The sequence below is a fragment of the Cottoperca gobio genome, chromosome 9 (assembly GCF_900634415.1).
Source record: "Cottoperca gobio chromosome 9, fCotGob3.1, whole genome shotgun sequence".
NCBI classification, from domain to species: Eukaryota; Metazoa; Chordata; class Actinopteri; order Perciformes; family Bovichtidae; genus Cottoperca; species Cottoperca gobio.
In genome coordinates, this window is record NC_041363.1 from 29,535,406 (window position 1) to 29,563,218 (window position 27,813).

General features: G+C 40.8%; 1 protein-coding gene across 2 annotated transcripts in view; it reads right to left on the reverse strand.

The window, feature by feature from the left end:
* Nucleotides 1–27,813, reverse strand: part of stxbp1b (syntaxin binding protein 1b) — a 41,541-nt gene that overhangs the window by 1,369 nt on the left and 12,359 nt on the right. The window contains exons 2-19 of one of the 2 annotated variants that reach the window (XM_029440652.1): nucleotides 25,823–25,872; nucleotides 25,609–25,690; nucleotides 23,043–23,119; nucleotides 22,094–22,172; nucleotides 20,323–20,426; nucleotides 19,096–19,244; nucleotides 18,098–18,182; nucleotides 15,794–15,924; nucleotides 15,403–15,510; nucleotides 15,198–15,258; nucleotides 13,736–13,801; nucleotides 13,324–13,404; nucleotides 10,539–10,677; nucleotides 10,149–10,258; nucleotides 9,156–9,257; nucleotides 4,607–4,692; nucleotides 4,228–4,382; nucleotides 3,312–3,444 (exon numbers count right to left, since the gene is read on the reverse strand). In XM_029440652.1, the coding sequence (XP_029296512.1) occupies nucleotides 3,326–3,444; nucleotides 4,228–4,382; nucleotides 4,607–4,692; nucleotides 9,156–9,257; nucleotides 10,149–10,258; nucleotides 10,539–10,677; nucleotides 13,324–13,404; nucleotides 13,736–13,801; nucleotides 15,198–15,258; nucleotides 15,403–15,510; nucleotides 15,794–15,924; nucleotides 18,098–18,182; nucleotides 19,096–19,244; nucleotides 20,323–20,426; nucleotides 22,094–22,172; nucleotides 23,043–23,119; nucleotides 25,609–25,690; nucleotides 25,823–25,872 (1,784 nt within the window). In that variant the 3' untranslated portion in view covers nucleotides 3,312–3,325. Of the gene's footprint in view, nucleotides 1–3,302; nucleotides 3,445–4,227; nucleotides 4,383–4,606; nucleotides 4,693–9,155; nucleotides 9,258–10,148; nucleotides 10,259–10,538; nucleotides 10,678–13,323; nucleotides 13,405–13,735; nucleotides 13,802–15,197; nucleotides 15,259–15,402; nucleotides 15,511–15,793; nucleotides 15,925–18,097; nucleotides 18,183–19,095; nucleotides 19,245–20,322; nucleotides 20,427–22,093; nucleotides 22,173–23,042; nucleotides 23,120–25,608; nucleotides 25,691–25,822; nucleotides 25,873–27,813 lie in introns of both variants that reach the window. The other variant, XM_029440653.1, reaches the window with a different exon arrangement.

The window sequence follows — 27,813 nt, forward strand, 5'->3', positions numbered from 1 at the left end:
CAGTTGTCATTGTTTTTGGTCCATAAATTGTGTGGCATTGCATACTTCCAAGTATAGCTCTGTCCAGCTTCAATCTGAATTGAGTAAATGAAAACCCTATGTTATTAACCACAATAACAATATTTCAGCTACCTTACAATATGTTAAACACAGTTTATTCAGTTATTTCTTGTGTTCCCTGATGTACACACAGTACAGTTGCCATGTGCAGTTATCACAGAAACTGAGAACTTGAATAACATTTGCAAAAAAAATTGGATGCCAAATGTTAATAATTTGTTCTTGATATTCCATCCTGATCAACAATATGGCCAAATGTGTATATCTTAATTTGCACAGTGTGGCAAAAATGTATTGCATATTACATCTTAAATGCCTTGTAGCATTGCAACACAATTTTGATTATTAGTGTCGGCTACTTGAAGTTGTGCGACTGAATCTAAGCTTAAGCTTCTCATGCAGGATTTAGGTAAAACATGTAGAGGATTGTGCAGTCTGTTAATTATGTCTGTTCAATTGCTGTTTACCATACGTAGGTTCAGATTAGCCTGTGACTAATCCTATGTCAGCTAATGCCTGATAATAGCCTGACTCAACAGAGATGGGAAGTGTGGAATGAAAACGAGACAATTGCTGTTTTTTCCTTGTGTACTGTGCCATAGTAGAAGACAACCGACGCAGCAAATGTGCAAAAGACTAGCATTAGAAGCCTTCTCTCATCTAGTTTAACAACTTATACTTGGTCTTTGATGTTGAGCAGTCGGGGCACAGAAAGCTCTTCAACTCTAAACATGGAGACCAGAAACAGGAATTATCCCTGCGTTCCAGTACCCATACTGCCATACTATTTAGTATGCCAGAAAAATATTTAGTATGTCCAAATATATCAAGTATATCAAATGCATTACGCCAAAAATACCAGGATGCACTACATCTGGCCGCATTTTGCAGTATGAAGGCCAGCATGCTTTTCTGGCTCTTCAGATCCGCAATGCTATGCAAAGGGGATATATGAGCAAGAGGGTTAAATGTGAAGGCACCATGTTATGCCGAAGTAGTATGTTCCACTTGTTTGAATACGGCATGCAACAGTAAATACTTTGTAAGAGAAGCTGCAGTATGAACTAAAAGTAAAGTAAAAAAGTATGTTATTTGGAACACGGCCTATTTTTTATTTCAGTAAACCTGTCACCATTTGACTATGTAACTATGACCCTCAGGTCAGGAGTGTAACACCAAATTATTCACACCTGTGTAGGTATGTTGTCACTCTGCACAGATATGTATGCTGTTTAGCCACCCACTCACCCTCTTTCTACTGACTTCTGCTAACTACCACTCAGTGAACATGAGTAGGTCCTGCTTCACCCTCATAGAAAACCATGATTACATACAGAAACACACGTTGTTGCTGTCATGTGAAGGGAAGTTGGTGCCTTGTCATTAAATTGTCTTTATAAATACTGAAAGATTAAACACTTTTGGTTTAACACTCAGCCCTTTACCAACAAACCAGCAGTTCATCGTTAAAGATTTTCCTCAACTAGCATGGTATTCAGAAAGAAAGTTACGGTGACATTTCTCCCTTTAAGAACATGGCTGTACAAAAAAGAAAAGTGGAAACGATTTGTGTTGGGAAAGTTAATTGCACTTCTATGCGTGTAGATTGAAAAAAATGAAGACAAAGAACAGTGGCAGTGCAGGGAAACAAATCACAACCATGGCCCTGGAGCGAATGCAAAGGGAGGTGGGACACAACACAACACCACAGGTCATGCAGGAAGGTAGATGAAGGGTAAAGGATGACTATGAAATATATATTCAGAAGCTGAGCAACCAAGGTGAAAGTCAAAAGTTATAGATTTCTGTTGTATAAAGCTTCTTAACAGATAAAAAAATGCATAGAGTTCACACTACTAGCAATAGTTAGTTAGTTAGTTTTCTGGATTAACAAAGCTGACATGAATGAAACATTTTCTATTATATCAGCAACTCACAAAATATATTTAGGCCAGACTTACTGCCCTACATTGTAAAACCATAGGGTTTTCCATCTAGTGAAGGTGAATTGTTTAGGTTGTTGGCCCTTTATTCATCCTACCTGTGAAGAGAATATAGTGTAGACATGTTTCACAAGTAAATCACTGGCTGTCGTTCAACTAATATCCATTAGCATATGTTACATATATATATATATATATATATAGTAATTTATAATTATTTGACCACTCAATAATAAAAGCTTGTCTGTGGTTTTCATTACATGCCTGATGGATTACTGAACATGTCTACTGGGCACAGGCCCAAGAGGTCAGGCTATATGGTGACCCTGAGAGCTCAACACAATTAAGAAAGCACATGCAAATAGGAACACACACTATAACATTAAGAAGACATCTTCAACGTTTAGAAAAAAACACTGCTGCAAACAGAGAAAATGGTTATGTTTTTTCTAACTTGTTGTCAAATTGGTAAAAGGTTTCTTGTGTTTTGTCTATTTGCATGTGTTCTCTTAATCTGCAGTGTGTTGAGCTCTCAGGGCCACCGTACCTTTTACCCTCAAACTTCTTCCACCTTTTTCTCTTCCACAGTGCACTCTTTAACATTCTCTGTAACATGAAATCTACTTGTAACAGCTTAGAAATGCCTAATTTAATTTCAGATTTACTTGAAATTAATATTTAACAATGCAATTCAATTGTTATGTAGATACAGTAAAACTAGGTTTATGTATGCTTTATGTACCTGTGGCATATGGAACATTATTCCTGCCAATACCTACTGTTATGGATTTACAGATAGAAAAGAGAGATAAGATGTTGTGCTGCAGTACAGTAATCAAAACAAGGTAAGTACACACACAAAATATCTGCTGATTATAAATTGGCTGCAAATGTGTTTTCAGTATAAAATGTTGTAGGAAATATGTCTGCTGTGACTGCTTTGGACCCGCCGCTGGATAAGTAGAATATGCTAAATAAAGCTCTACAGTCTCCAATCACTCAAGCGTATTAGCTATAAAATATTAGTAGTATACTAATTTAAATATCATATTATGTGTAACTTCTAATAATCTCCTATAACAAACTACCATTGGAACAGTAGAGCCAGTGATCTACTAGAAACACATGAAGGATTTTAGAGAATATATTCCTTAACAGCTAAGTTCACCATCAGGACAGTATCAGAAATGCTGACATATTGCTTCAAGATACAGATATGAAACACAAGGACCAGGATCAGCTAGTCCAAGGATCAATGCTTCACACAGGGATTCACAAATCACATCACAACTTATTTACATTATTTACTTCCAAATGTCTTTTCATTCTGCAGGCGGCTCCTCTGTGCCCTCTGTGCCATCTGGAGGGGCGTTGGGGTCCAGGAAGTCTGGGTGCTGTAGTTCCTTTAAGTACTTAGGGGGGGTAAGAATATGGGTGGAACCTACGGGGGAGAAAAGCCTGAAAGCTCAGCAAGGACTGAATCCTGAATCCTTGATTATTACGCAATATACACATTAAACTGGTCATGACAATAACAAAAAATAATTTAAAAAGCTCTGAAACGTTACAACATACTGCTGAATAAGACTGACTGTCTGGGAGGTCAGTATAACTTTGTCCTTATCAAATCTGAACTGCTGATAATTTGCAGATTAATTTGTTCTCTCCATCTTCCTGTTCCAGACACTACATTTATTCCATGAGAGTCACAAGAACATATCAGCTTTCAAAGAGAGTGTGATTAATGCCATTACAATGAAGTCGAGCTGAATCAGCTGCATAGGGAACATAAATATAAGATTTACAAACAGGCACATCAGCAAGACCCAAATCCTCAGCAGGATCTATCCAGGAGGATTACCAAGTCAAGCTGAGGCTGGATCAAACATGGTATTGTCAACCCACAATAAGAAGAATGTGATGAATAATACACCACAGGGAAATATTGAGGTAGAATGTCATGGTAAATAAGCCTTTAGATGAAACTAGCTAAAACCCTTCTTCACAATTCATACTAATGATGCATTTGAACTGTGTTCCATCGAAGTATGTAAGAGAATGAAGCGGTAATGTTGAAATGTAGTTTTAGACACCTTGATAGGAATAACATTCTGCATTAAACACTGTATGTGCTATATTTAAAATTATAAAATATAAATGGCCACTCCAATAGTTTTCTACTGCTCTTCCGTAAAGTTGGGGGCTTTCTTGTCAGTGAACTCACCGATCAGGGCCTCCCACTTGCCGTTGGCCTGGGTGACCTCGTACACGCAGCGCATCTCGCTGTAAGTCATCCCTCCGATAATAAAGACAATGATCCTGGGCCCCGTCTTCATCTCTGTGGGGCCCCTGTTCTTATGCCAGTTACCATAGCGAGCGCTGGAAGATGTAAAACAAGGACAAACATAAGCATGTAATGCAAAATGTTGAGGTATAGTGATTTTTTCCAGTGTAGGTAGATTTTCTTCCCTTTGAGTCAATAATGTAAGACACTTATTTACAATAAAAAAAACAATGGCTCAAATCTACTAATTCTTTTTTTTGTTTGTTATTGAAGCCATTTATTGAAGTAATATGTTACCTGATGCATTAAGACTACACACCTTGAGGGAGCGCTGGCTTTGGCAGATGCTTGTCGTTGGGAAATGTACGGGTACTGCTTGGGGTCAAGTTTTTCCTCAATGGCATCCTGTGGGAACACATTTAAATTGCTACAGTTTGCAAAAAAACAGACTCACCCATGTTACAGTTCTCCCCCAAAATACTATATAAAGGCACATTCAGACATGAGTAACGTTACAGGAAGAGGTGGGAAATAAAATATTTTAACCTTAAATGATACAATGAAACTAGTTAATTTGATACTGAGTTGATGTTTGGCTGCACCACTGAGAAGTAAGAGTCATTTTATCGAAAGGCCCTGTCACATGCTACACATAGTGGAGTGAAATTAAGACTATTTGGGCCAATTCAGTGCGTATTATGGGTAGAAACTAAACTAATTTTGCAGATAGACCTTTGTGGTTCCGAAATTGTTGGAAAACCAGAGTCCCAAGGGTCTATCTGACATTTCCCCACCCTAAAATTGAAAATGTAACCCTCAACTGTATTTTATGCAACTTAGCTTCATTTTAAGCACTAAAAATGTTGATACAAATTTCACGTGGCAGGAAACATAAAAGTGAAAATGATATTTGCTAATAAATCTGAATTTTTAAGACTTTTTATTAAACTACTAATGATCTTAACTTGAACTACTATCTACCAGATTACATACATATAAAACAGTTGGCAGCAAAACCTTTTGAATAAGTTATTCCTGTGATACTAAAATTATGCTTGAACATGTGGAGATAGACCTTTGTAGATCTCACTGACTCAGCAAATATATACAAAATCTGCATAAATTAGTGATGCAGATAGACCCTGATAACTTTAAAGCCGTTTGAGACATAGACCTCAAATTTGTCCAATTTGTCAGCTAGACCTTGTTAACCCTCAGTTGACGAAATGTCAAACAGATGCATAATGCATTCCTAGCGTATTCCTTCGCCGTATGGCGGAAACGTATGCCGGCGTATACGGAATATCGGCAATATGCTGGTGTACGTTGTTGAACGCTGAGGCCGTGAAACGTTTTTGAACATGCTCAAAAAACATTTCAATTTACACATAGCTGGCGCAACCCGACTTCAAAAACGACTTCATGAAAGAAAGGGAAAGGAAAGGAGAGACCCTGCCCGGAGGAAGCCCGGGGCCCCCGTCTGGAGCTAGGCCCAGAGGGAGGGCCCGACAGCGAGCGCCTGGTGGCCGGGTTTGCCACGGAGCCCGGTCGGGCACAGCCCGAAGAAGCTACGTGGTGCCTCCCATCCATCCATCCTGTGGGCCCACCACTCATGAGAAAAAACACTGGGGTCGGGTGCGCTGTCACACGGGTGGCAGTGATGGTCAGGGACCTCAACGGACCAGACCCGGGAAGCAGAGGCTGGCTCTGCGGATGTAGAACGTCACCTCTCTGTGGGGGAAGGAGCCGGAACTAGTGCGGGAGGTGGATCGCTTCCAGTTGGATCTGGTGGGGCTTACCTCCACGCACAGTCTTGGCTCTGGAACCGTACTCCTGCATAGGGGTTGGACTCTATTCTTCTCCGGAGTTGCCCAAGGTGTGAGGCGTCGGGCCGGGGTGGGGATACTCACTAGCCCCCGGCTGAGCGCCGCTACGTTGGAGTTTATCCCGGTGGACGAGAGGGTCGCCTCCCTACGCCTTCGGGTTATGGGGGGGAAAACTCTGACTGTTGTTTGTGCCTATGCCCCAAACCGCAGTTCTGAGTATTCGGCCTTCTTGGAGACCCTGAATGGAGCCCTGCAGGGGGCTCCAGTAGGGGACTCCGTAGTCTTGCTGGGAGACTTCAACGCACACGTGGGAAACGATGGAGACACCTGGAGAGGCGTGATTGGGAGGAAGGGCCTCCCTGATCTAAACCCGAACGGTCGTTTGTTGTTGGACTTCTGTGCTAGTCATGGAATGGCCATAACAAACACCATGTTCGAACATAAGGATGCTCATAAGTGCACGTGGTACCAGAGCACCCTAGGCCAAAGGTCAATGATCGATTTTGTAATCGTATCATCTGATCTGAGGCCGTATGTTTTGGACACTCGGGTGAAGAGAGGGGCGGAGCTGTCAACTGATCACCATCTGGTGGTGAGTTGGATCAAGGGGTGGGGGAAGACTCTGGACAGACCTGGTAAACCCAAACGGCTAGTGCGGGTGAACTGGGAACGTCTGGAGGAAGCCCCTGTCCTGGGGATCTTTAACTCACACCTCCGGCGGAGCTTTTCAGACATCCCTGTGGAGGTTGGGGTCATTGAACCTGAGTGGGCGATGTTCAAAACCTCTATTGCTGAAGCTGCGGTGATGAGCTGTGGTCTCAAGGTCTTAGGTGCCTCAAGGGGCGGTAACCCTCGAACACCGTGGTGGACCCCGGTGGTCAGGGAAGCCGTCCGACTGAAGAAGGAGTCCTTCCGGGTTATGTTATCCGGGAGGACTCCGGAAACAGTTGCAGGGTATCGAAGGACTAGTAGGGTGGCAGCTTCTGCCGTGTCAGAGGCAAAGCAGCGGGTGTGGGAAAAGTTCGGAGAAGCTATGGAGAAGGACTTTCGGTCGGCACCAAGGTGCTTCTGGAAAACCATCCGGCACCTCAGGAGGGGGAAGCGAGGAACCATCCAAGCTGTGTACAGCCAGGGTGGGACCCTGCTGACTTCAACTGAGAAGGTTATCGGCCGCTGGAAGGAGCACTTTGAGGAACTCCTGAATCCGACTAACACGCCCTCTATGGTTGAGGCAGAGCTGGAAGCTAATGGGGGATCATCGTCAATTTCCCTGATGGAAGTCACTGAGGTAGTCAAACAACTCCACAGTGGCAAAGCCGCAGGGGTTGATGAGATCCGTCCAGAAATGCTGAAGGCTTTGGGTGTTGAGGGGCTGTCTTGGTTGACACGCCTCGTCAACATTGCGTGGAAGTCTGGGACAGTGCCTAGGGGTTGGCAGACCGGGGTGGTGGTTCCCCTATTTAAAAAGGGGGACCAGAGAGTGTGTGCCAACTACAGGGGTATCACACTTCTCAGCCTCCCTGATAAAGTCTACTCCAAGGTACTGGAAAGGAGGGTTCGGCCGGTAGTCGAACCTCTGATTGAAGAGGAACAATGTGGATTCCGTCCTGGTCGTGGAACAACAGACCAACTCTTTACTCTTGCAAGGATCCTGGAGGGGGCCTGGGAGTACGCCCATCCGGTCTACATGTGTTTTGTGGATCTGGAGAAGGCGTATGACCGGGTCCCCCGGGTGATACTGTGGGAGGTGCTGCGGGAGTATGGGGTGAGGGGGTCACTTTTGAGGGCCATCCAATACCTGTACGCCCAAAGCGAGAGTTGTGTCCGGATACTCGGCAGTAAGTCAGACTCGTTTCCCGTGAATGTTGGCCTCCGCCAGGGCTGCGCTTTATCACCAATCCTGTTCGTGATTTTCATGGATAGGATATCGAGGCGTAGTCGTGGAGGAGAAGGGTTGCAGTTCGGTGACCTGAGGATCTCATCGCTGCTCTTTGCAGATGATGTGGTCCTTATGGCATCATCGGTCTGTGACCTTCAACAGTCACTGGATCGGTTCGCAGCCGAGTGTGAAGCGGTTGGGATGAGGATCAGCACCTCCAAATCTGAGGCCATGACTCTCAGCAGGAAACCGGTGGATTGCCTACTCCGGGTAGGGAATGAGCCATTACCCCAAGTGAAGGAGTTCAAGTACCTCGGGGTCTTGTTCGCGAGTGAGGGGACAATGGAGCGAGAGATTGGCTGGGGAATCGGAGCAGCGGGGGCGGTATTACAGTCACTTTACCGCACCGTTGTGACGAAAAGAGAGCTGAGCCAGAAGGCAAAGCTCTCAATATACCGGTCGATCTTCGTTCCTACCCTCACCTATGGTCATGAAGGGTGGGTCATGACCGAAAGAACGAGATCACAGGTACAAGCGGCCGAAATGGGTTTTCTCAGACGGGTGGCTGGCGTCTCCCTTAGAGATAGGGTGAGAGGCTCAGCCGCTGCTCCTTTACGTTGAAAGGAGCCAGTTGAGGTGGTTCGGGCATCTAGTAAGGATACCACCTGGGCGCCTCCCTAGGGAGGTGTTCCAGGCACGTCCAGCTGGGAGGAGACCCCGGGGAAGACCCAGGACTCGGTGGAGAGATTATATCTCCTCACTGGCCTGGGAACGCCTCAGGATCCCCCTGTCGTAGCTGGAGGATGTGGCCCGGAGAAGGGAAGATTGGGGTTCCTTACTGGAGCTGCTGCCCCCGCGACCCGATCCCGGATAAGCGGTAGACGATGGATGGATGGATGCAAAGTATAATACTAATATCAAGGACACTATGCTTCATTTGCATTCTTTGACCTTACCCCAATGAAAGATTATTATTTGGTTTAATAAACTAAAATGACATTTTATTAAGAATCAGCACTCGATATAACATTATTAAAATGTTGTTAAGATGCATATCTCCAGTAGTTAGTAGTTATACACAAAGGAAAAGGTCCATTAGCACTAAACCCCATCATTAGTGTGGATGCATACTGCATAATGACTGCTAATAGCATGAGACGTACCTCAATGAGATCCTTCATGAGAGGAGTCCACCTGGAGAGCTGGTAAGTCTGCTCACTGATTCGCTCCTTACGATCGGGCTTCTTGGCTTTTTTGACGATGCCCTGTAAAGAGACAACACACAATTCACAAGTCAGCAGATCAACTTAATGAGACAGTTAAAGAATGTGTAATTTCTTGAGTTATTTATGCTCATATTCAGCCATACAATTTAGCTTTTCCTAAAAAAAAGTGGGTAATGTGCTGCTGGGTTGAGGTAATAACACTTACCTCAAGTGTATTTGCACTTCTTTCTGGCCCCAATAAAAGCACAATTTCCTTCTGTTTGAGTAACTTTTGATTAAAGATACAGTGCCCAACTGTTATAAAATTACTCAGGCTTTTTTTTAAATGAAACTTTATGTTTGTGAGAAGTTTTTTAAAGAGGGGCGAACTTTGGATCTTTTCAAGGGATATGTTGACAATGACAAAAATACAGAAAAATACCAAATAACACCAAATGAGAAAAATACAAAATACAGAATACAACCAGCAAGGACAAGTGACTCTGAAAATATGTGTTAAAAAGTTATGTGTAATTTAAGGATAATAAACAAATTAACAATATTTAATGTGCTTGTATGTAGGGTTTCACGTTGTTCTGACTGACACAGGCTCCGCCCTCTACTGGACTCTATGGGTAACACTCTCCTTCAATCACAAGCACGCATTCGGCCACAAAATCTGCATAAATATAGCCGGCTAATCAGGACGAGCCTACCCGAAAAACATGTAGACCCACAGTATATAAGGCAGGTTTGCCACTGTCTGTTGTCTTGAACACATTTTCCATCTGGAATAGCAGTTCAATAACATGCTGCTATATTATGCATTTTAGAAAGTGTGAGGGTTTTTCATGAGATCTTCAAAAGTGTTAAGAACCAAGAACCTTGCTTTAGATTAAGCTTAATGCTGTTCATGATGAGACATCCAGGACATGGGGCAGGACAGCTCACCTCAGAGACAATGGGAATGCCCATGTGGGCCATGTTGGAAATGATGTCACTGTCCTCTGGTGGGATGTTGGCATGCTGCAGGAGCTTACACAGGTTCTCCTCAGTCACACCTGGCACACGTACAGACACAAAGACATGCAACATAGATATCCAATCCATAAACACATGGATGAGAGCATGCGCTTTTACAAATGTGGTATAATGCATGCAAACACGAAAAAAACTGAGAACGAATAAGCACAAAAGAAACAAAAGAACAAAATATGATTGCATGCATCATAAAAGATTCTGACTGTGCTTTTCTGCTTTTGTCATTATAAGCGAGGAATTTCTGCCCTTCCAAATGAGTTGATGTGAAAAACAACAGGAACAGGACAGTGGATATCTCACCATTCTTAAGAAAGATGTAGAGCAGGATGATGCGGATTTTGTCAGACACAGTGACGTTGGCATCCAGTAGAATGGGTACAATGAGCCTCATGGGATCTTTGATCTTCTCTCCCTCTGCATCTATGCCCATCGCCAGATCCTTAAAACAATTGAGCACAGAAGAGGGCAAAGCTCAACATGAGTTCCACAAAAGTTCCATTTTAAAAATACTGATCAGAGGTTTCTGGGTATAAATCTAGCTTAAAAGTAAGAGGAGAGCCTGAATGTGGCTGCAGTTACAGTGGGGTCAGCAGGAAGCTGTCACATCCAATCAACAAATTACACACTCAACACTAGTCGGAATTAAATTCATCTGCCTGCTTTAAAAGGTGCAATGTGTAATGCCTTGTCACATACTCCAAAGAATTAGGGGACAGCATTTCACATTTCTTTTGGGGTTTATACAATCTAAGTTTACAGACATCCATTATTTAAAAAACAGCCAACTAATAACCAACAAGCCATCGAGGTAGCTCTAGTCTAGGGGTCGGGAACCTTTTTGGCTGGGAGAGCCATAAAAGCCAAATATGTTTTAATGTATTTCCTTGAGAGCCATATATTTAATAAAATTGAATGCAACTTTATGTATGCATTTTAGAAGTATAACACGTCTCCGAGTACTAAAAGCGCTCTCAGAGTTTCATTGAACAGGTGCTCTTTTATTAAATACACTAAACGCTTATGTTATTTATCTAATTTATGTGCACGTTTCAGTGTTTACTGCACGGGTGTCAAACTTAAGGCAATTATATCCGCCCCGCGAGAAAATATCATATGTCATGTCATAACTGGCCCGTTGATTTTGGTAATTTAATCAATGCTTCACTGTATCACTGCATCATACACCAGGAAGTGTTGTGTTGTAAAGCTCTGATAGAGATGGAACATGTAATAAGCACCTTAACACAGACAGGAAACTTTATAAGAGCCAATTTAAGCATTTTCCTGAGGAGATACATTGTGAACATGGTGGTGCGATGGCTAAGTCGAGGGGAAAGTGCTGAATAAATTTTTCGAGTAGCGTGAGGAAATCTGCCAGTTTTTGGAAAGCAAAGGGAAACACACCACAGATCTCTGGGACGAAAAGTGTCGATGTGAGCTGGCCTTTATGTGCAACATAACGAAGCATCTCACTGTTAAACCTCCAGCTTCAGGGCCGTGTGATCACGGATGTGTACGATGCAGTGAGCGCGTTGCAAGCCAAGCTGCCTGTGGGAGACTCTGATGCAGCAAGGAAACTTTGGTCACTGCGTGATTCCAAACACTGACATGTTTGGAAGCACATACCTGTGTGAGCAGATTTTCTCTGTGATGAAGATGAACAAAAACCCACACAGGAGTCGTCTCACTGATCCACACCTTCACTCACTGAGGGTTTCCACAGCTAAGAACCCCAAACATTAAACTGGCAGCTCTGACTGCGTAAAAGGAGAATTTAGCCTACTTAAATATGTTCCATATCTTTTTTCACTTTATCCAATATGTCTATCCTGTTCAATAAATGTGGACCGTGTTTGGCCCTCGACGTAGTCCTAGTTTTTAATTTTGGCTCTCTCTGTGATTAAGTTTGACCCCTGGTCTACTGCTTGCTTTGCGCAGTTTCTCCTCTGCTCTGTTTTGCGAAGGGCGGGGCTTCGCTGCCGACACACACACACATGTGTGAACATACCTACAGTCAGAGACAGAGTGGAGAAAAGGAGAGGGGAGAACTAAAAAAACTAATCCGCTGCTAAATGTTTTACTTTAAAATGACACAGTATAATTATTTATTAATTGTTAATCATGTTAAAAAATGTCAGCTCAAAATTGTCTGCGAGCCATAGATTCCCGACCCCTACTCTAGTCGGTGGATCTTCTCTGGGGGCATACTGACGCTACAGTGACTCACTAACGCCTCTTGAGGAACATTACAGTATTACAATGCAGGAAAGGCTGGGTCTTGTCAGTTAGCAACACAATACCACACACTGTTACCTCTTCACATTCTGTTGATGTTTGGGACATTTTTGAAACCTAAATTCTGGCCATATATTACACAAAACACCTTTAAAAAGGAGCAGTGTGTGGGATTAAGTGGCATATAGTGGTGAGTCAAGACTTTCAAGTATGTTTGAGAATTTATAGTGGCCTTCAGGTAACAAAGGCCTCTCTAGAGCCAGAGTTTGGTTTGTCCATTCTGAGCTGCTGCAGAACATGGTGGTGCAAGATGGCAGACTCTGTTAAGAGGATTAACTCCCTATGTAGATATGAAGGGATCATTTTACGTTTCTTAGTTTCAGATGATTATACACTAATGAAAACATAATGAATATTATATTTCATTGCCAGTTAAATCCTACACACTGCTCCTTAAAGTATTAAAAAAAAATGACTTCCCACCTCAATAATTGGGACCATCCATGTGAATGCACCATGGTTGGTGGTGGTCTGCACTCCCATTCAGTCAACCATTAAATACACAGACTGTATTTATTTACATTTTGACAAGTGTTGTTCACCTCACGCAGTGTCTTTGCCTCATGTCTCTCCCTACACGCCCCTCACTCAACTTTTAAAAACATCTGTACCAGACCTAATTGTCCTGACTCCAGCTCTGTACCTAATGCACAGGAATGAGATTGACAACAGTCTTGTGGAACGAAAGCAAGTAAGCACATTTTCCAAATCTGAGGTAAGTTCCTTAATTTCCCACTTTATTACTCTAGAGACAGATCTAACTATACAAAAAGGCATCTGTGTTATTTACCTGTTCTATACGACATAGTTTGTCCACAGTGCCCTGGTAGCGGTTCATACAGTCTTCAGCCAGGTGGAGATGGGTTGAATACTGAATAGGTCAGAGAGGAGTGATGGTGTTAGTGGCACAGAGACACTGCAAGCTGCAAATAATCCTAAAAGAAACATGTTTTTTCAGGGTTCATATATACGCTTTGGGAAATCTGCTAAATAAAGTTGACAGCTTCTACATCCTGTCTATACAACATGTCATTTTATTTTCTTGCTGATTGATTGTGTTACAATTAAATGATCCATGTGTCTGTACACACATGCATACATGTACACATGTATGGAGCACCAATGTACAACTGTGCATGCGTATGTGTAATAGTATGACATGCTGTAACTATACAGATGTAGAATGACAGTGCAGCTCCTACCTTGCTGAGCTCTTTCTGATACTGAGGCATCTTCTTCAGCATCTGAGCCAACTCCTTCATGGTGGTCTGAAAGACGTAGATGAGTGATATACTTTAGTTATGGTGGGAGTGATGAATTACACAGTCACCCATCTTTACTTTAAAGGGGACACATTAAGTTCATTTTCAGGTTGATACTTTCTACTAGAACATGCTTTAATGTTCAAAAATCTAATTATTTTTCTCATACTGTCCGCCTGAATAGACTTTGTTTTAGCGCCGGTCTCTTAAAGCCCACCTCCCCAAAAAGCCCCATCTGCTCTGATTGGCTTGTGAAACATGTGTAAAGGGTAGTTATCAAGCCTTGGGTGGAGATCTTCAGATGGGCAGCGTTATATTGTAACGAGCATGTGATATAGGAAGGGGAGCCACATCTGAATGGCTCCTATGTTTTCTGACTGAGTTGTCTTACTTCACAGTTTGTGGGTTGGTAGGCGCTCCGGTACTTAAATGTATGTGCACCAACACTTAAAAGTGAGTTTTCATAATATGTGCCCTTTCATATAATATCTTCAGTGGTGGTAGTTTAAATAATACATTTACTCCAGTAGGTATAATACTATACTAAATTAAAGTATCCAACAGTATCTAAAGTACCCAACAGTATCTAAACTGGTGTTATCTAAAGCAGCTACAAATGCTGCTTACATGAATAAAAACAATAATGAATGATTGCATCCAATAATATAATTTACAATTATACTTTGCATTCTGCCTGCGCAATGAGTACTTTCACTTTGATACTTTAAGCTCATTTTGCTATAATAGCTTCACATTTGGAATGCAGGACTTTTGACAACGTATTTTTACATTGGTGTATTGATACTTTACCTTATGTGAAGGATCTGAATACTTTTGCAAAAAGCTGCCTGCTTGCAGCAAACACTGACGCAGTCAGAGGGAACACCAATGGTGTGTGAGTGTGTGTGAATGTTTAACACTGCTGATGAGCATGGCACCTTGTATGGTAGCCTCTAAATAACTAGTATAACATAGTATAAAGTACACACCATATGCATAACATGAGTGAAAAAGGGGGACATATCTTTGCAAATGAAACAAAATATTGACTAATTTCCTCTTTGAAATTAAACTATTAATAAAAAAATGTTTTGAGAAAAGACACCGTATCCCAAAACATAATATCACAAAATGATGCTGAAACAATATTTTCTTACACCCTTTAACATTGCCATTTGATACATAAGTATATTAAGTATTTTACAATACATTTTTGACCATTTCTCGACTTGATGTCTTCACCCATAATTTTATTTTTATTGAATTATAATGCAAGTAAAGTACAGGTCTTCTGTGGGATACTTTGGGTCTTCTTCCACCTCTGAGTGAAGAAGAGCCAATAGCTGTGAACCACAGTAACACATCCTGAAACTAGAGCACAGTGATACAGCGTGTCCTCTACCTTTTCTCCAGTGTTCATCTTTTTGCTGGCAGAGAAGTCTTTCAGAGAACGAGTCACAGCCCTGTGCAGGCGAATGAGACAGAAAAGGACATGGAAAATCAGGGGGAAGGCCCTGAGACAGCTTTGTGAAGAGGGTGGAGGAAGGTGTGGTTGTTTATCCATGCCATGAGTGAGTTTGTGTGAGCAGAAAGTCAAAGCCACTCACGTTGACACTTCTGCAATGTGTTTGTGTCTCAGAGTCAGCCACAGGTCGTCATCCTCATCCAGCAATACCTCCTTTATCCTTGTCTCTCCCATGCCACTGGTTTCAAAACTGACAGAGAGGGTGAGAGAGGTTTACAGGCTGAATGTGTGCATCTAAGAGAGAGGGAGTCTTCTATTTGATAAAGTAAATGCAAAAAATGCACATTGAAGAATCTCTTCCTCTTTATGTTGTGCAGTATTTTTGTTGTCGTTTCTTTTTTCTATACATATAGTATAACCCAAACTAAGTGACAGTCACAGTAATCAACAAAATAAAAAGCAGATATTGAAATGACAGGTGCACCCTGAGCTCAGTGACTCAGCTATTGGACCTCTTTTAGTAGCGTCTTCACCTGTAGACGTCGTTCTCAATGCCCAGCAGGTCGTAGGACATGGCCTGCAGGGTGAGCTCATGCAGGAGAGGTGACACAGGATCAAAGCTACGATCCAGAATGAGCAGCTGAGTACGAGACTTGTCTGGACCCTGGAGGCAACAGAACAAAAATAAGTAAATACACACATTGTGGAGATACAGTACTCTTTACTTACAGTTCATCACTCAATATTGCTAAATTCCACAAGATCCAGTCAACTGACGCCTGTTTCAAATGTTAGCAGCCCAGTAAATGGCCATTGTCCGTTGATCCCACGACCACTCTAATGCTTCAGACGGGGCAAACTGAACACACCAGCAGGTCAGAAGGTGCATATCCAACATTATGAAAGGGTTGCAGCTTGATTAGGTTTCACTTTCAGTTAGGTTCAGGTGCCAAGACTACGTGGTTAGGTTTAGGAAAAAGATCATGGTTTGGGTTAAAAAAAGGTATGCCTAAGTGTGTAAAGGCCCTGTCACACATATCCGTATGACAGAAACTTATGCCGGCGCATACGAAATATCGGCAATAGGTTGATATAAATTAACGGTATGTTGTGATCGTTTGAAGGACGCAGACGTTACGCCAAACACACCAGACATACGGCCCTGTCACACAGTTCCGTATGGCAGAAACATATGCCGGCGTATATAAAAATTAGCTCAAAATGTGTCAGAGTCCAAATACGTCCAACTTTTCCACAGCGGCGTTGTAGCTGACGTATACATAACGAATACATACCGAATGATTATACGTATGTCAAACCTATTGATAGAGTATCACTTACTTATTTAAAAGTATCAGAGCGTCTGGCCAACGGAGCTGGAAAAGTGCCATCTGGTTCACGTCATGCTGATGCTGGAGAAGGGCTAAAATGCTGAACGCTAGCTGTACTGTAGAAACACGTTTAATAAATTACTCCGTCATCAGGCATAATCTTAACATAGGGTAGGAATAGGTTATCCACTCGTTATCAATAAATTGGATGTAGGAATCACCGTCAGCCGACGGTGCCTTTATCTAATGTTCCTCTAACGTAGTCACGTAGGTATTCACTTAGTACTATATTACGTAGGTAAGTATTCACGTACTGTATTTAGGTAGGTAAATATTCAACTACGTATTCCGTATTCACGTATGTCTAACGTAACATAACGTCTGCATATATTATGAAGCACACATCGGTTACGTCCGGTAATTTTGAACATGTTCAAAACATCAGTGTTCAACAACAACGCACCCCAGCGTAACACAGTGAGCTCTTAACGAATACTACTTATACCTTACCTTATATCAACGTAAACCAGCGGGTTGCTGATATTTTGTATATGCCATATTTTTGTATATCTTATGCATTCGTTGGGCATTCGTCTGATACATTTTGTATTAGGAAGTGATGCACTAGACATGCGCATCTGTATATGTTAATTTTTCCGATCCGATCCGATGAAAAGTTGGACGTATTTGGACTCTGACAAATTTTGGTATGCGCCGGCATAAGTTTTTGTCATACGGATATGTGTGACAGGGCCTTTACGTCACGTAAATCACGTACATTACATAACTTTGTTTCAGTAGGATGTGTGTCACTTAAAATAACACAGTGGACTTTCACACAGGAGTCTCGTGGGCAAAGGTTCTGTGTGTGTTTGTTCCATCCGTCCTCACCTCCCATCCATGGACTTTAGTGATCTTTATACTACGTCACTGGACTTCCTCCTTTGCTGCCATCATAATTACTACAGCCGCTTGAGGTCACCCCCTTATAGTATTCGTATCAGTGAAAAAAACATGTGAACAGATGACAACAGCGTTCTGAACCTACTCGTAGATGTAGCAGGCCCCTTCTAACCCATATATATGTGGCTGATAACCACTGATAATGGCCATTCAATTGCGTTATATCATTCGAAGCAGGTGTAACTGAAGTCTGATCATTTTGGTAACTACAGACTTCTGGTATCCACACTACTTCCCATCCTTTAATGAAAACATAAAATCTCCAAAATCTCAGTTATTATGAACAATGACATTTGTGTTCTGATTACTATTTATTGGTCCATTTGAAATGGTCTCTTAAATAAAGTCAAAACATTAAAATCCACAAAATTGAGTGGTTGGATCTGATTTTACTGTTTTATTTTCTGTAATTGTTGAGTTGAGAATTAATGTTTTGCCAGATTGTGCTAGAATGATGTTTGTCATATATGACATCATGAATCCCGATAAATGTACACATATAAATTGTTCTCCCTATTATTAATAGTCATTTAGCTTCCCTACCTCTCCCATGGAGGGGTCGTCAGCCTTGTAGCCGTCTAACTTCTCCTGAAGCATCTGGGCCAGAACTGCACAGTCTTTGTACTCCCTAAACCAACACATATAAAGCATCACACAAAATTAATTTTATTTTGAAGGAGTTATGCTTATATGAAGGCTTACAGTATGACATGCCTCTGGAGTTATACTGATGGAAGGCCTGGTTCACTCTGCAGTTGAGGTTATTAAAGTCACTCTTGACAATGAATAGTTCTATGCATGTGAACATCCTCTTTATCCTCTCATTGAGACAAAATGGAAACCAAAACCAAACAAATACAAGTTGTGTGTATGATGCAGTTAGTACAACCAATCAATAAGTTTGCTTTACAATCCACTACTGCCAAAATGGGAGTGTAATAGTCCGCAGACATACAGTATCATTACATCAATAGGACAGAACTTAGACCACAATCCTTGATCCATTTTCTCAGTTCCGATCTAAACTGTTTTTTATCTACATTGGCCAGGATCATTTTTCTAAGTTACTTTTTTTTCCTTCCGGGTGAGTTAATTTCTCCATGCACATTAAACACAAGACATGACATGACAATGATGCTATATCAATTGCTAACACAATATATGTACTTATATGCCTTGAGTTTAGAGTGCATAGAGAAATTCAAACTCATCTGGAAGAAAATATGAATGCTTTTAGCCTTAATTAGAACATGTGGTAGTGGTGCACTTCAACATCGCAGTGGTTGAAATTAGTATTAAAACAACAATTTCACCTGATAAAAGTTTGTTTTCACTTGTTTCTACAAATGAAAAAGAGAGCAACTTATATAAAGATTAACTAATTATTAATTAATTAATTATTAATTAATTAATTATTAAGAAAATAAAACAATATATATCAGACTTAGAAAATAGATCACCAGCATTTACACCAATGCAGGGTATTAAAATTAGGTACACAAACAAAAATACTTTTGGAAAGTGTTGCTTGCTGGTCTCACCCTCTGTATCGGACTCCAGGATACTCTTTTAGTGTGGCACAGAGGGTTGCAATCTGCTCAGCACAACGCTCCAGCATGTTGTTCTTCACGTCAGCCTTGAAGGGGCTGTAGAAGTCCTGAAAGGCATCAGCTTTGTCCAGAGAGAAGACCTGGACACAAAGGACATGACAGACAGATCTCAGCTTAATCCTGGTCCCCAACATTTAGATTGATTAATGCTACACTGGTTGTCTACAGGAATACCTTAACTGGAATTGACCCAAAGCAAGGATGGATTGTATTTGACATGGATATACATTAATATACTTTATTATAAACAGCTTTGATAAAGAGTTTTGGTGATCCATGATGAGCTAAATGGTTATGGAGCTAAATCTGGGACAAAAGTTTTGATCATTTGAAAATAAAATGTTTAACTGAAAGTTCAAGACTTAATCTTCAATTTGGAAAAATTCAATAATATATTCAAAGTAAGAATATTTTTTCAGGTTGAATATTATTTTTGATTCAGTTCCGTGATTCTTCTGAATACATTTTCTTTCTTTTTTTTCACTTTCATATATAAGCGTCTTTGTGTATCTAGAAAAGTTTAAATTAAATGAATTATCATACATATCTTGATATTTGAGGTCTTGTTGTTTTAATAATATTTGGCCTTGAAAATCGTTAAGTGAAAGTGAATAATAAATAAAAACACTGGACAGCAGAAGCTTCTGTGTGAAAGTATAGGCACTGGCACTCAAACGCTTACACTAATTAAACCCTTTTCCACACACACAATCACTTACAAACACGTATACATGCACCCATCTGGCACTGACTCCATCACATGATAACAAGCACTGTGCTAGCTCTTGTCACACATCCTATCTGTGCTCCCATTGGCTGCAGAGTATGAGCATTGGTTCTGTCAGCCAATGAGGTAAAGGGATGAGAGGGGGGGGGGGGGTATGATGAGTACCTCCCTCTCCGGATTAAAACTACAGGACAACAGCAGAGGATTGAAGGCTAAAGCTGTTGGTCTGATCCCCTTCAGCTCTGTTCCCTCTGTTGTGACTTTCTGTCATATCGGATGAGCTGTTTCCCCAGCTTCATATTTCAATCTAGCCTTTTCTTGCAAGACAAGATAATTACAAAACGTTTTTAAAGCAGCTATAATCATTCATTGATGACAAGGGATCAAATTAATATATGTAACCTAATGATAAAGTCTAGACAATGTTTCACCTGAGATTCATAGGGCAGAAAGGCAACATGGATCTCAGTCAAGGCCTTCATGACTTTGGAGGCGCGGGATTTGGTCAACAGTCCAAACAATGAGTCTGGGATCGCTGGCAAGAAAGACAGAAAAACATGGTGATTTACTGAGATAGTTAGAAGTTAGATAATGTTATATCATTCTTGGATGTTTTAACTTTCTTATGTTAGAAAATACTTAATTCATCTAATATTGATAGATACAATAAGATTGTTCACACATCCAGGCCAGTTTAGTCCTAGAGAGTACTACACAACTTGTAAAATAGTTGTTGTATAACCTCTTCTGTGGCACTGGAGGATCTTTGTCAACTCTGAGGAAAGAAATGTAACCCTGATGATGTCATCAGTTATCTCAGTGTGGGCTGGGATGCAGAGTTTTAATGAAAGCCTGCTGTACAAAGTGGGACATGGAGTTTGACAGAACTTAAATGATGGGAAAAGTAGAATCCAGCACCTCAACAGTGGTGTCTGGTTCAAGGGGATGTGTTGATGGGCGTGTCGCTTAAGGTGCTGGTGAGACATGAAAGAAGATCCTGCATTCCAATCTGAGTAACACATTTGGGAGTTTGGAGATTTATTAGACACCAAAACACTGCACAGTGCTTTGTAATACCATGAGAAAAAATGTAACAACTCTGGAAAGTTATCACGGCTACAATAACTTTCATCACAAGGATTTCCATGTAAATAGTATAAATATGCTGTTCATGTTACAAAATACCTACACGAAAGTGTGCTTACACATTGGCCAACGCAGTGCCTTGCCAGAGGATGTTGCATTGCTGCAAAAGTTGAGCCAGGTTAAACAATGTTTCGCTGGATGACCCTACAGCCTTCTGCATCTGCACCCCCGCTGAGTCAACAGAATGGTCTCATTAAAATGATTGAGGAACTGCGTTTACATGCAGAACTAATGTTGGACTGAAAGGGGCCAACACCCAAGTGGATATTAGCAGAGCCTTTATGGGCTCTGATTAATGATGCATTGTAATCATGACAGGAGAAAAAATAGTTCTGAGGCAGACAGAGGAAAAATCTGACGTATTGCTGTTCTTTTCGAGGAAGGCTGCTTGTTAATTAGTAGAGCTTCATACTGTTGTCAGTGTTTGGCTCTATTCAGGTCCACTAAACTTTGGATAGGGCAGAATTTAATTTACATCAGGTCTCAATTTAATCCTGGTGGATTCAGGTTGGTTTTCCACAGGTACATTTCAGATGGGGTTCAAAATTGTAGACCCATGAGGACGTGCAGCCACATAGTCCAACTGTGCCTACTAGTCGACAAGGAAGAGCAGGCAACTGTGGCTGTTTTAGGACTTGATTATGTTGAAATTAAGTCCTAAAGTTGGGTCTAGTTGTTACCGTCTAACTTTTTTTCACTGCTATAAGATATATGCTTCATTTAAGTGGGATAAACACTCACTGCAGCCTCTTTGGAAACAATGTTATTACCAGTCGCTTTCATCTTGTGACTCTATGTCTGTGTGTGTGTGTGTGTGTGTGTGTGTGTGTGTGTGTGTGTGTGTGTGTGTGTGTGTGTGTGTGTGTGTGCGCGTGTGTGTGCGCGTGTGTGTGTGCGCGCGCACCTGTGGACAGATTTTTGCATAGCATTGCAACCGTCACAAAACTTTACAGGTGTGTAGTTGAGATCAAAATGAAGGTCGAGTTTGAAGATGGGAGTATATCGAGTGTTAAAAGTTCCATCTATATCATGCTGGTGTGGAATAGATTTACTCACTGTCGGTGAAGAATGCGTGAGCTCCTCGGTACCTGGGAGACTGCGGGTCTCTGAAGTCATCAATCAGACCCTCAACGGACTGAGACAGCAGAGAGCATTTTTAAGCTTATGTACTAATGTAACAGGGAATGACAGTTTGGACAATTCTTTATTCTGTTCAAAAGTGAGAGAAAGGAAAAAGCCCTGAGTGTTAAGCCGAAGGAACAATATATATAGACACAAACTCCTTCATCACTCAGGTGAGTGGAATCTGCATGATTGAGAGCAGAGCTGAACAACATTACAGGTCATTTAGCAGATGCTCTTATCCAGTCAAATACTGATATCTATCATAAATGACTTAAATCAACCAGAAAAAGCCACTCTTTATAAAAAGAAAAAAATATATAGAAAAATACAAAGAAAACATAAAAAAGAAATAAAACAGTAGTATAAGACTCATCCAAAAAAGTTACACTCACCTGAGAGATGAAGGAGTTTGTGTCTATATATATTGTTCCTTCGGCTTTGTGATGGTGTTTTGATTGACTAAAAAGGTTCTCTGTTAGATTGAAACGTTGTAAAAAAGATAGCTGGCAGCTTTTAATACATTACTGTATACGGATCTTAATCACATTTTTGTCTGAATTTTTTTGGATGTGTGTAAATTACTTGTCTTACGTTATATCTTTATAAACCAAACTAACCATAACACCCACTGGAACTGCATTTTGAAGTATTCAAATGAAAAGAAAGTGGCATTTGTCAGCTGCTGGACAAAATACTGTAGGATGATGAAAGTCAATGAGAATGTATACCGTAAAATAATAATAATAATAATAATAATAATAATAATAATAATAATAATAATAATAATAATAATACATTTTATTTACCAAGCGCTTTTAAAAAGTAAGATTCAAAATGACATTAATAGCCAGTACAAGAGCTGTATGACTTAGTTACTTACCTCATCTGAAGGTGTGATCAGGTATATGGCCTCCATGCTGGGAAGAGGCTCACGCCGCTTGCTTATGTCTTCTACAACTGGAGAGCACAGGAAAACAATAATCAATATTCATCCAATTTCACTAAACTAGAACTATGCTTTACAACGTGTAGTTTAAAGAAACTTCTCTGCAATACAGACTCCTACATAAAGGAACAGAACTGCCCTCAGGTTACAGCAAACACATACCTTATACATACCTTATAACAAATAACAATAACCAATGGTAATCCACGTGTGTGTCAAATGTAACATACATTTTTGAAATACTATTTATTTTCTTTTTTTTTTTTAAAGTAAGCATATAAACCATTTTTAATCATTCTGTATATCCGTTCCAGTAATAGTGAATAGTTAAGTCAGATTGGTATGTTATTTGTTATATTCAACATGTTGGCATTGTGCTGGTTAGTGATCATTTCAGCCTTTAGTTAAGGAGAAACTGTCACGGCTTTAGTTTCATATATACAGTATGCTTTCTGGATCGGCTGTAACACTTTGCTCTTTTATTACTGACTAATATGAAAATATGTATTGCTCTGAGACCCTGAAATTAAACAACTAAGTTATATTCTTTGAATTTGGAAAAGTTTAATTGAGGAAACTTTGGGTGGTATCTCCTCATTTTGCCAGTTTACCACTGTGGAGGGATAGACCAGACCGGCACACAAAGATACTTCTCAAAACATCAAGGCCGCAACCCTTATTGTGGTATAGAAAACTAAAAAAGATCCTATAGATAGATGTCAATTTGATGTGTGTTTGTTTAATAATTAGTTTAATGTCTAATAATTATATGCCTGAACCTGAGTGGTCGTCATACCACTACAGTCCAAGTGGATCAACAACCGAACACAGTCGCCAGGTATTGCTTATCCCGACACCTTTACATAGTTGATTGGATTGCTAGGTATCATTAGGCTACGGTGAATAACCAACCTGGTAATAACCAACTGTTTGATGGAGGCGAGGCTGAGCATTAGCAGGAGAAGACATTCTGATGCTGCTATACTACACTGCTGCTCGGGAGTGTTAGAGCCTCCTCAAGCATTTCAGTATTTTTGAATAAAGAAATAGGAAAAAATTAATTTCTCCAAAACATTATTACAAATGCACAGTTGTCTGATTAAGCATATTGAATAAATGCACTTCTTTTTGTCGCATTTCGTATGTATTTTGTCATTAATTGTGGCTACATGTGGCTGTCTGGCTGTCTTTCACATGCAAAGGTAAAGACGTTTTGGTCATTGCCTTGTGGTCACTTGTATTAGCTTTATCGCTATTTAGTTAAAGATTCTTTGGCCAATTTCAACTAAAGCATTAAAGCAACCTCCCACTTAAGCTATATAAAAATAATTATAACACATTATAAAGCATTTTATAATGACTTTATAATGTGTTCAAAGTAACATAGTAATTCATAATTTCTGGTCAGTCAATTACATTTCTTTGTGTATTATAATCCTCAGAGAGACAGAGACAGAGATTGAAAGAGTGAGAGAGATAGTGAGAGAGTGAGTGAGAGAGAGAGAAAGAAAGAGAGAGTGTGAGAGAACGAGAGAGTGAGTGAGTGAGAGAGAGAGAAACAGAGGGAGAGAGAGAGAGAGAGAGAGAGAGAGAGAGAGAGAGAGAGAGAGAGGATGAGAGAGAGAGAGAGCGAGAGTGAGTGAGTGAGTGAGTGAGAGAGAGACACAAACAGAGAGAGAGAGAGGGTGAGAGAGTTAGAGGGAGTGAGAGAGAAAGAGTGAGAGAGTGAGTGAGTGAGTGAGTGAGTGAGTGAGTGAGAGAGAGGGAGACAGAAACAGAGAGAGAGAGGGTGAGAGAGTGAGCAAGAGTGAGCAAGAGTGAGTGAGTGAGTGAGTGAGTGAGTGAGTGAGTGAGTGAGTGAGACAGAAACAGAGAGAGAGAGGGTGAGAGAGGATGAGAGAGAGAGAGAGCGAGAGTGAGTGAGTGAGTGAGAGAGAGACACAAACAGAGAGAGAGAGAGGGTGAGAGAGTTAGAGGGAGTGAGAGAGAAAGAGTGAGAGAGTGAGTGAGTGAGTGAGTGAGTGAGAGAGAGGGAGACAGAAACAGAGAGAGAGAGGGTGAGAGAGTGAGCAAGAGTGAGCAAGAGTGAGTGAGTGAGTGAGTGAGTGAGTGAGTGAGTGAGTGAGTGAGACAGAAACAGAGAGAGAGAGGGTGAGAGAGAGTGAGAAATAGTGAGTGAGTGAGAGAGAGTAAGTGAGAGAGAGTGAATCAACAATCATAAATACACATGAAAGGCATTTAAAACAGTACATATATAATTAGTTATATAGTTCATGTGAGCCACTGTTTCAACACAGCTCCTCCATCATTATTTCACTTTTTTTTTATGGCTATCCATACATAGTTCAATTAAACATTCTAGAAATGAATCATCCACATGATAGTGGGTGTTAATGAGATCCTTCCAGCTGCACTGAATTTAAATGAACTGCATTAAATTTGATTAAACTGATTTCAAAGCTACAACTGAAGTTAACTCATGTACCTGCATGGTACTTACTTGTGATTCCCTCTGACATGATGTCTGTCATCTTACAGCAGGAGGAAATCATCCTCATACTCAGCTTGTCCACCACCAGCACCTATAACATCGTTGCACACAGCAGGGGACTTAATATTGATTTTATTTGATATCTTAAGTGGTTTTATTCATATTCAGTGTCAAGATCAAAGAGGAATGATGCCAAACTTAATCAGAACAACAGGACTTTTACCTTCCATTTTCCTTTTTCTCTTGCCTTCTTGATGACATCATTCATTATCTCTGTGAAGAAAGAAAATGTAATTACACAAAGTCATTTTCAACTGTTTAGTGCAATTACACCCAGGATCCACCATTCAAAAATAATTTATCATTAAAAGCATACTGTATGTATGAATATAAAAACATGAAAATGCTAATTTAATATTAGACTTGATTGTAGTGAGCTGGCTTTGCTAAAGCTACTGTTTACATGGACAGTGACTTACATTCATTCGTAGAATCAGATGTTTGTGGAAACATTTCTGCTCTTTTCCAATACAGGTTTGAATCGCTTAGTAGTAATGTTTAGTAGAAAAGTCAAAACGAACATTTACCTTTCTAGAACTGAAAACACTCTGTGAAAGGGTTAAAGTTCTAAGATGAAAACACAGACAACACACAGACCAGAAAACGCACCAGCAGTGACCTGTCAATCACAAGGTAGCCCCGCCCTAATGCATATGCTGCTTCATCGTCTAGCTTACTCTGAATGGGACCATCATTTACTCAATGAACATCATGCTGTATTGAAGAAGACTTGAAACCAGATTGAGAACATAAACTCATCAGGGAAATGTTTACTGAGGTAATAAATTAACTAGGGCTGTCGAATTAACGCATTAATTTCGATTAATTAATCACAGAAAAAATAACGCGTTAAAAATATTAACGCAGATTAATCGCGCTCCTAAGATGTCCCTGACTTTTGGTCCGACAGCACGGAGCACGGAGCTCTGACAGCACCTGTCCCAGGCGTCCGTTCCCCCGGAGGAGGGGGAACAATAAATATTGTTATATGCGATTAATCGCGATTAATTAATCACAAAGCTTGTAATTAATTCGATATTTTTTTAATCGCTTGACAGCCCTAAAATTAACCCTTTGACACACAAGCTATGCAAACCCCTTCTAATGCGCAACATGGGTCCAAACGGACCCGTATTGGTTTCCTATGTGATTTCATGCATAGCTGAGTGTTTCTTTGCTATAATTTTGGAAATCAATTTATTTAATCATTTAATATTCCAAGAACAGCAGGAAACCGGTGGATTGCCTACTCCGGGTAGGGAATGAGCCCTTACCCCAAGTGAAGGAGTTCAAGTACCTTGGGGTCTTGTTCGCGAGTGAGGGCATGATGGAGCGAGAGATTTGCCGGAGAATCGGAGCAGCGGGGGCGGTATTACATTCGCTTTACCGCACCGTTGTGACGAAAAGAGAGCTGAGCCAGATGTCAAAGCTCGTAGTAGAGCCGTTGCTTCTTTACGTTGAAAGGAGCCAGTTGAGGTGGTTCGGGCATCTAATAAGGATGCCACCTGGCCGCCTCTCTAGGGAGGTGTTCCAGGCACGTCCAGCTGGGAAGAGACCCCGGAGAGACTCGGTGGAGAGATTATATCTCCTCACTGGCCCAAAAGGTACAACAGCCCCGTGTGCAAGGAGCACAAACATGTGACTGTCATCTGTGAGGCATGTATGCACTGAGATGGCAGTTTGCATTCTACCCATATGTTTTTTTTTAATCAGTTTTCTTTTCTTTTCTTCATTCATGTTATACATTCACCACAGATACACTAACAGTTCAATATCTCACAGTGTTATCGTCTGTATGATGTATGTTATGTGTGAGTGTGACAAAGTGACAACTAAAGATTTCAAATATTAAATGTATTGTTTGGTCCAAACCACTGCCATAATAATTCTTTTCAACAACATTATTATTATAGTATGTCTTTTTTTCATTGTTATCACACTTTACACGCACGGGTCATTTTAGACCCGTGTGTGTAAAGTCAGAAGTTATCCTCTGCCACTAATGTCATCTGCCTTTGATCTGGTCCAGAAAGCAAAAGTGTTCACAAAACTCAACCTTAGGAATGCCTACCACCTCATCAGAATCAGAGAAGGTGATGAGTAGAAAACCGGATTCAATACTCCTAGTAGCCACTACAAGTATCTGGTCATGCC